At 44.0% G+C, this 10,022-nt stretch overlaps 1 protein-coding gene across 1 annotated transcript; it reads right to left on the reverse strand.

The window, feature by feature from the left end:
- Nucleotides 1-1,708: 1,708 nt before the first annotated feature.
- Nucleotides 1,709-3,736, reverse strand: KIF2B (kinesin family member 2B). Its single transcript, XM_005872558.1, has one exon. The coding sequence runs from the start codon at nucleotides 3,734-3,736 to the stop codon at nucleotides 1,709-1,711; it is 2,028 nt and encodes a 675-aa protein (XP_005872620.1).
- Between the last annotated feature and the right edge of the window lie 6,286 nt (nucleotides 3,737-10,022).

Consider the following 10,022-nt stretch of genomic DNA (forward strand, 5'->3'; position numbering starts at 1 on the left):
GGTAAGATTAGTAACCCCATACTTTTTAATTGCATAAAAAATAACTTAGATTAAAAAACATCCCAGAGGATGGGGTAGAAAATAGTAAAGGGGATCAAAAATATGGTGGACACACAATGCAATATACAGATCATGTAGCATAGAAATGTACGCTGAAGCCTAGATGATCTATTAATGAATGTCACCCCAATAAATTTAATTTAAAAAATAAAAAAAATATATCTCATTTTGAAAGGAAGGTCATCTCATGCTAAAGGACAGATTTTCAGAGTTTTGTTTGCTTTAATAATAATAATAATAATAATAATATAACTTCACCTGCATAGATAAACCAACAGAGGAAAATATTTAGAGGCCATAATATTGGCTAGTTACTAAAGATCGAATGTTCCTGATGATCCTGATTGTTTTACACCGATAGCTTTTGCCTCGGACATTACTATTCTACTTACTCCATGATAGTTATGTGTCAGAATTCCCAATGTCAGTGAGGCCTTTGCAACTTAAAAAAAAATTGAAAAATAATAGGCAATGCCCACCAAAGGTAGTAACAGTATTGGAATACTGTTTTCTATGTCCCCAAATTTCCCCAACCTGCCCTGCACTTGGTTTGCAAATCATTCCATTTTATTCTTAAAAGGTTTGGAACTGCTAGACTTGGAACCAAAAGACCCTTCATTATTTTATTATGGCATTTTATAAATAAAAATGTTTGCTCAAGGTAGATGTGTATTAGGTTATCATATTTACATATCAGATTAATCCTTTTTGTTTGTGAAAGGAGAGACTCGGTGATCCCTAAATCAACAAAATGTGCTCCTGATTGAATTGATCTCAGGCACTGATATTTCTCACATTCCCCCTGAGGCTTTTATAGGATGTATTTCACTTCAGGTCAGACCTTCTGCTATGGCTTTGCTGACTTGTTCCCTACCTTAATTTGATGGGCGAAGGCTTTTTATGTGACTCATGCAAACACATAATTTGGTAAGGAGTGTAGTGGGAAAAAAGCTTGCAGACACCATAGCCAACAAAACCAATGCTTATGAGACACACACACACACACACACACACACACACATTTTATCACTCTAAGGATGTACAGAACTTTTCCATTTCAAAGCAAAACGAAAAAGATACATCCCTCTCAATTCTAGGGTCTTACATAGAGCCTCTGAACAAAAATTCCTCACAAGTGTTATCCTTAGATATACTGCATTGTGTCCCCCTTGGTGTATTCCAAGTCTCACCCCTTGAATCTACAGAACTTTGTCTTCCTAGCCACCAATCTGGGGTGCCTGTCCTGCTCAGAGCTAGGTTCTTTCACGGTCGGGTTTCTTAACTTCACAACTATTGAAATTTTTAACCAGATGCCTATTTGTTGCTGGGGGATGTCTGGTTCATTGTAGGATGCTGAACAGCATCCTTGGCCCTCTGCCCACTATATACCAGTATCACCACTCCCTTCATACGCAGTTTTGGCATCTGAAAATGTTTTCAGACATTGCCAAAAGTCCCCAGGAGGCAAAATGTTTCCCAGTTGACAACCACTGCCCTACATACAGTATGATAACAAACTATAGAAATATAGAAGAAGATTTAAGCTTTCTTTATATCTAGATGATTTAGGCAATTTTTTTATTTATAAGAAAGGTAGCAACTACAGCACCGTACCCATGAGTTCAGATCTGATCTGATGCCATTGGCTTCACTCTACCTTTCTCTTCTGTTGGAGGTCAGCTCGCAATAATTTCAATTTTTTTTGAATTCCAGTCAGAATACCTATTTTCTGCTCCAAAGTGGACAATAACTGGACAATGCAAAAATGAACGTCATAGTTTACCCCATCGGCTGTCTCCTGGATGTTGTTCCCTGGCCACTGGCTGGGTTCCTTCCGTGAAGTCAAGGTTTTCTCCATCAATGGAGTGGATAAAGTTTCCATTTCTCTAGTCTCTTCCTCCTTCTCAGTCTGCATAGGCGGTGGTGTTTTCATAAGTTCCTCCCTCTGAAGGGACATTTCTGGATTTCTGATGTGATTCTCCAACAGCCTTGGCACCTCATGTCCAACCCGAGAGAGACAGCCCTGGGGGGGCCTGAAATCTAGAGTCAATTCTTTCACTCGATTTGCGTATCTTAAAGTGTTGAGGGTGTTTTCGCAAGAGGACATCCCTGGAGAGATGGTAGCAATCATGCACGTGGAGGAGTTCTGCCCGATAAAGGAATCGCGGAGCACCTGGGTGAGTTTGCTGGCTCGGAATGGGGTGTGAGACTTGTTCTGCCCCAAAGCCCGGATGCACTCCTTGAGCGCCAGGAGACTCTTGTTAATGTCCGCCCCTTCCAGCTGCCTCTTCCTGTTGGCCTTGGCAGTATCGGCTCCCCTTTCGTTCCCAGCCAAGTCGACGAGAGAAAACTTGCCGTGCAGGGCCCCTCGGGACTTGAGGATGATCTGGAGCACGGCGTGGCTCCTGGAAGAGTGGGCATTGACGGACGTCTGCCCAGATGTCCGGCAGCTGTTGCCTCGCTCCACCAGGTTCAGCAGGTCCTCCACACAACACACCTCCCGCTCCTGCAGCCCGACCACGTGGACTTGCTGACTGCCATCCTCCAGGACCTGCAGCTGCTTCTTGCAGTTGAGCAGATCGAACACCTTGCCCCCGTAAATCTCAAAGAACGTGCCGTAGACTTTGAGGCCCAGCTTCTCGTAGGCGGGGGAGTTGAGCAGGAAGAAGACATCCTGCGCCGCCAGGGCGTAGATGCCTTTGGAACAGCTCTGGGCCTTTCCCAGGAAGGCCCCGCCCATGGTGTGCGTTTTCCCGCTGCCCGTCTGCCCGTAGGCAAAGCAGGTGGCCATGCCCTGGCGGAAGACCGACTCCACCAGGGGCTGGGCCGTGAACTTGTACACCAGCTCGTTGGAGGCCGTGTCGTCGAAGGCGTGGTCGAAGCAGAAGGTCTGGTTCTCCAGGTAGCGCGTGAGGTCCACCTTCTGCTTGGACTCGTGCACCAGGACCACGTGGTCCGAGGGGATGGTGATGATGTCCAGGTCCTTCATGGCGGCCTCGTGCTGGTTGAGGGGCCGCTTCCGCACGCAGACGCAGATGCGCCGGTCCCCCCGCGGCGGCCCCAGGCGGGACACCTCGCTGCGGTCCAGGCGCCGGCGGTACTCCTCGATCATGCGCATGATCTCGTGGTGGGGGTTTCCCGCGTGCACATCCAGGGCGCGCTGGGCTCGGATCGCCACCTGCAGCTGGCGGCGCGTCTCCCGCTGCTTTTGCAGCTTCTCAATGCTCCGCAGGCAGGGGGACTTTTTCCACTTCACCAGGCAAGGGCTGCCGGGGACGGTCACAGACAGGCTGTCCCCGGAGGGGGTCTCGTTTTTCGGGGGGATCCTGGCGATCCACCGCGTGGACACACGGTCCCCGATGGCCGAAGAGGGTGCTAGTGACAGGGAGGACAGCGACCTGGACCGCGTGGCCTGCTCCGCCGAGGCCAGCGATGGGTTCAGGAGGAAGATCGTCTCCAGATCGATCTTCTTGCCTTTTTTGACGCCTTCTTCCACCCACTCGACCGTGACCCAAGTGTTTTCTCTTTTGAACTCCGTGACGACAGCGAGGTGGATCCGCCCGTCGCTGCGCTGGATCGCCACGCAGACGCCCACCTGGACGTCCCGGGAGGGGGCCAGCAAGGGTTTCAAGGACGAGAGGCGCCGGGCGGCAGGGAGGCACAACTGGCTGGCCATCGTGAAGGATGGAGGTGACAGGACTCGCGTCTGGGGGTCCTTGGGGTTGGAGCATCAGGACCGGAGCCCAAGCCAGTCTGAAGTGTCCCCGGCACTGAGCGCGCCTGCGTTTGCACCGGCCTTTGTGACCCGCCAGCCAGCCCTGGGGCTCTGCCTGGGCCCCCCACGTCACAAAGAAGTGGGGAGAAGGACCGAGGGCCTCCAGATGAAAGGTGGATGGAAAAAAACCCACATCTGTGGTGCTAGGTGCCAACACAAAGGCAGCCGGAAGAGAGACATTGTTCTCCGCCACTGGGGGCGCAGGGATTGGCATTGGGTACACAGTCCATGGGCCTGTGCGCCTAAGCGTTAGAAACATAGTCTTTCTGAAGTCTTAGCCTGTCCTCTCAAAGCTAAGCGCTTTAGTTGGGATCATCTGAGTGCTCCCTTCAACTTCAGCCCCCCAGCGATCGGAGGGAGCAAGTGAAGTGAAGGTGAAGCTATTGGCGCATCCCAGGCTTGAACTGACTGTCCTGGAGAACTCCCTCAGGCATGCCATCTTCCCCCGCACCCCTACCTCCGGGCTTGTTTACGGTGGTAGCTTAACGTCCAGTGGGCTTTCTCAGTACACAATCAAAATGAGTGGGACGCAGGGAGTTCTTCTGATAATTGGCGAATACTACGCAACTTCCTTTGGTACATCTGGGTTTTCAAACTCAAGCTATTTATCATATGGGCTCTGACAGCTATAAAGTGAGTCTTGTACTGACAGAAGCCAAAACAGGTCTTTGTCGCCGCCGCCTCCTCCTCCTCCTCCTCCTCTAATCTTCACTTGGAGTTCGGTAGCCCTTTTCTAGCCCCTGGAAGTCTTCTGTAACTGTGCCATCTTTCTCTCCTCACCAGTGATGACGTTGTTTCCCTGGGCAACCACATCCTGTCAGGGGCTCAGTCTGTTTCTCACGTTGTCCCGGGCGTTATTTTAACAGGTCATTTTTTCTTAATCCCCTGCTTACAAACATGTCAGTAGCTCTCTATCATCCTAATTGATCAGCACAAACTCCACAAGAGGCCACATGATGCATCTGGCCTTCTTTCCTATGTTTTCATCCTCCATCTTTACCACCGTCCTTACTCAGTCTACAGTGCAGCCATACTGAAGAACTTGAGGTTCTTCAAACTCAGCATTTTTCTTTCAAATTTCTAATTTTTAGCCCAGTGCTTCTCAGTATTGGGGTTTATAACATTCACCTACAGGGCTTGTTAAAACACAGATTTCTGGGCCCCACCCCTTCTGGATCCGCTAAGTATGAGGTAGGGTACGCTTGTAACAACTTCCCAAGTGAAGCTGCTGCTGCTGGCTCTGGGAGCACACGCTGAGAATTCCTGCGCTAGCCCTCTGAGCAGAATAGCCTCTCTTTCCTGCCTCAGTTTCTTGAACTCTTCAATACCCGTCTCAAATGGTACTACCTCTGGGAAGGTTTCTCTGTTGATAATGATCAGTCAAAATACCCTTAAACTGAGACATCTCTTCCTAAGAAATAGTATCTATTACTAGTTGGGTTTGTTTGGTCAGGCGGACCTATAACTTTCATTTTCAGTAGTGACTATTAAAAAAAATCCCATAGGTTAACATGATGATAATCTGTTTGTAGAGAGTCATTGGGCTATTTTTACAGTGTTGATAATCTGGAACTTCATTTGCAACAATATCCTCATTTTTAACTACTGAGACATTCAGAATTCAGACACCCTCTACATCAGTGATGGCGAACCTTTTGAGCTTGGCGTGTCAGCATTTTGAAAAACCCTAACTTAACTCTGGTGCCGTGTCACATATAGAAATTTTCTGATATTTGCAGCCATAGTAAAACAAAGATTTATATTTTTGATATTTATTTTATATATTTAAATGCCATTTAACAAAGAGAAATCAACCAAAAAAATGAGTTCGCGTGTCATAGGTTCGCCATCGCTTCTCTACATAATGCTCTTACTTTATGGATAAGAAAATACTGTGACTCTTTAGTAATGATGTAAATATATAGTACTTGCTAAGGTGTGAAGACCCAGGTACAAATGGTGGCATCATTCTTGGTCATGGCCTGGATGGCCATTGAGTAGATGAGGAGTTTCTCTAGATTGGAGACGGACACCATCATAATTTTTTTGACTGAATATAACCAAGCAATAAGAACATACGAAATGCTTACCATATGCTATTTCCTATGCCAAAGAAATTCTACCCTCAGGAGTTTACCATTTGCACATTTTGCTTTATGTACCTCCTAAGAAACATATGCCTTGACAAACAACTGATATAGTCTCTTTATTTCAAATTCCCTTTTCCAAAGCCGAACAAGTACCGTGTGCAGCCTTATAAGGAAGGGTTGTGTGGGAGAAAGAAGGTAAGCACAGGAAATGAGCTTAGTAATTTTCATTTATTAAATACAGGTATATTGCCCTGTTGGGGGCCTGTCAGATTTACTTTACAGGACAGAATGTGATTTCTAGTCTCATATCAGATACAAACCTCCCAGGAGAAATGCATCAGAGATGCGGCTTTCTCACACCGGTTTAACAGATGTCAGGCAGCTGTTGGGTCTGTTTGATCACCTTGGGGGTCTATGCTTTTCCATATATGGATGCAGCCTGAGATCGATTTAATTCTTCAGAGGAGCGTAGTCGATTTCCCCAAATCTCTTTGAAGAAATGTGATTCATCATTTCCAGTTTAAAAGTTATTTTTTAAACAGTCGAGAAGTGCCTTCCTAAGGATATGCCTCTAGAAAACAAAGGGAAGATTAACTTTTAGAATGATAATAGTATTTTATCCTGACAGCTAGCGCGTATCTGTGTCTGTCTTCTGATATTTCACCGTTCCCTCCATGCACCACACTTAAGCAGAGCAGACAAGTCCACCTTTCTCTCGCCCTGGCACTGATTTCATAGGCAAGCATAGTTTCTATGACAACAGCATTAACTCAGAGTCATCTTTCCACAGTTTATTAAACAGCATCGCTTACTTGGGGATATTTATGGTTCCTGTATATCTGTTGATTGTGTGAAAGTTAGTCTGTGAAGTTATGGTAAAACTAACATTGTCAGTGTCTCACTTCAAACCCTTTTATGTTGGGTTATCTTTCAGTTTTCAGCATGCTACCGTGAGAGGCTTGGGTTCTGCTCTAGTGTACATATCAGTGTTATTTGCTTGTAACTACACGAGAATTACAGAAGTCATGTTACTCATGCACATAGTAGGTGCCTTGGGAGTTCAGCTCCAGCCCTTTAACTTGAAATCCATGGGCTGTATTTCTTACCCGTAGAGTCTTCTTTAGATTATGCAATTCAGGGTATTTAAATTAATTTGCTATGGAACAAAAAATCAATAAGGGACACATAATACTTGTGTGAGAAATAATTATAGGAATTTGGGTATTTTTCTAGAGAAGTTTTGAGAGACAGACCCTATAAAAGGCTACCCTATTGAGGAGAAACATAATTTGTTCTGTATGATTTAAGATCTATGAGCACTCAGTAAGTCAAGTGCTAAGGCATCAAGACTCAACTCAGCATCACTTCTCTTGAAAAGCATTCCTTGATATCCACAGCTTCCCTTCCTCTACCTGAGTCACACCTCAATGAGTCGCCTTCCTCTCAATTCCCACCTTTGTTCCATATCAATTGACATTGCACTTAGCATTTAAGAAAATTAAAAGCATCTGCCTCTTTCTCTCTAGGCATGTAGAGCCTTGAGAGAAGTGAAGAGAATGCTTTACTTATGTTTGTATACCCAGCCTCTGAAATATGGACTAAAAATATGGACTAAATTCCCTAGAACTATCAAAACCAGCACAATAGATGGATATTTCAGAGAGAGAGAGAGAGAGAGAGAGAGAGAGAGAGAGAGAGAGAGGAGAGAGAGAGAGAGAGAGAGAGAGAGGCTGAGACTGACTTCAGGCCAAACAAATGAAAGACCTCATTGAATCAGGTATATACTACTATTCAACAAACCTTAATGACTGTCTGCTATGGTCTGAGCTAAAAGCCAGATATGAAATAGTGAAGAAAACAGCCCTAGACTCTGCCCTCAGGGAGCTTACTGCATCATTTTTGGAGACATGTATTAGCAAATAAAAACATACACATATATTGATATGAAAAATAATACAATAATTAATAAATAATAGTACATATAACTAATAGTATATCATAGTATAGTACATATAACTAATAGTATATAATTGTTTCACACACTCACAACTATAAACCTACTTTTGCCCACCCTGTATATGTTACAGCTGTATGGATAATATTTTAATAACTATCGCTATCTGAGAGTAAGAGCCCTAATCTGGTATATATTAGAGCAGAGAGTAAATGACAGCTTGTCAGAAAATATAGCACCAACCATATTGAAATGATAGATCCAGGATTGGGCAAGATTTGTGTTCTCAAACCTGGCTATATATCTGAATCCTCTGGGAAACTTTCACCAAGTACAGATGGCCTGTCTCCATCAAGACCTGTTGAGTCAGTCTCTAGTGGCCCAAACCTGGAAATCGGTTACTAAAAAGCACCCCAGGTGTTTCTTGTTTCTGTGAAGCCAGGAAAGCCTTGGACCAAATGCCCTCTAGGTATCTTTCTATTCAGAGATTTTATGATCCCGTGGTTCTGCGAATAAAAAGATGACTGATCCTTTGATACTCTTGTGGCTATTGAAATGTCTTGTTTTAGAATCTTGAATGTTTGAAGGTACTCCTGTTTCAATAAATGTGACACAATGCAGTTTTACTAGGAAAACTACTTTTAAGTTTCTGCAAAAGGTTTGCTTCAAAATCTCATAATATAAAATAACAACATGAAGTAAAATGGTTTGAAAGCAAGACCTATGTCATTAAAGGATATTTATAGGCATGAAGACATACCATTTATTTTTGTATTGCTCACAGTGCTTTAGGATAGCACCTAGTACATAGTCCAAGTTGCCTATTATTAACATACTAGAGGCCTGGTGCACGGATTCGTGCACTAGAGGCCTGGCCTGTGGGGATCGAGCCAAAACAGGCTCTCTGACATCCCTCGAGGGGTCCCAGATTGTGAGAGGGCACAGGCCAGGCCAAGGGCCCCCACCAGCGCGTGATTGGGGCTGGGGAGGGACCTTGGGAAGGCTCCAGGGTGTGTCTGGCCCGTCTTGCCCAGTCCCGATTTGCTGGACCCCAGCAGCAAGCTAACCTATCGGTTGGAGCATCTGCACCCTGGTGGTCAGTGCGCGTCATAGTGACTGATCAAACAGCTGGACACTTAGCATATTAGGCTTTTATTATATAGGATTTTGTATTTACTGCATTTGTTTGTTTATCTTATTGTTTAGTCTCTGTTTTTCCTATTAGAATATCACTGCATGAGGAAAGAGGACCAACAAGCCATGTAGCTTTAATATAAAGAACATTAGACCTAGAATAAGAGACCTAGGTTTATTAGTTCAGGCATTGACTGTTATTTGATCTTAAGCAAGAAACATCACTTTTCTGAAATTTCCTTTTCTCAGATATAAGAAAACAAAAAGAGTTGGACCAAATCTCTCAATTATTCTCTGGCCCTTAAGTAAAAATGTTTCTAACTTGCAAACAGTTAAGTCTCGTTCCAAAGATGATATAATTATTTTCAATTTGTAAGAGATTCTTGAAAATAAATTTTTTAAATCTATGAATTATTTGTGGAATGATGCTAGAGTAACATTGACGAAGGTTGTTCAAGAAATGCATACTTAATGGATACCTGCAGGTGCCTACATATACTCACAAGTTTAAAGGATTCTGGAGGGTGAATTTGTGGTAGTAATCTGAACCTCTGCAAGAAACAGCTAGAGTTTGTTTGGTCCTTACTCTGCATTTAAACCCCTTCATCCATTTTTATTTTCCCAAGGTAAGTGATTTATCTGTAAGATATTATGTTTTGAATTTGAATAAAACACTGTGTACAAAATTCAGTTTTCATCCAAATTTGGTTGAGTATAGGTGGATATGGCTGTAATCAATGTATTCTCATAACCTTCTTTTATTTACTTGTAAATAGCAAACTAGATGGTCAAAACTGTTAGAAAAACATAATAGCTGCCATGACTGGTTTGGCTCAGTGGATAGAGCTTCAGCCTGTGGACTGAGGGGTCCCAGGTTCGATTCTGGTCAAGTTTTTAAAAAAAGAAAGAAAAACATAATAGCTGATTCATTGAGTATTTCCAGCAAATTCTTCTTTCATTGCATTGAAGATTTACCTTCTGGGAAAGAGGCTATTTGAAAATTAAAAAT

This window comes from Myotis brandtii, unplaced genomic scaffold, assembly GCF_000412655.1.
Source record: "Myotis brandtii unplaced genomic scaffold, ASM41265v1 scaffold383, whole genome shotgun sequence".
NCBI classification, from domain to species: domain Eukaryota; kingdom Metazoa; phylum Chordata; class Mammalia; order Chiroptera; family Vespertilionidae; genus Myotis; species Myotis brandtii.

Excerpts from the sequence above, each read along its gene's own strand:
- KIF2B (XM_005872558.1), bottom strand. The coding sequence starts at position 3,736 with ATGGCCAGCCAGTTGTGCCTCCCTGCCGCCCGGCGCCTCTCGTCCTTG.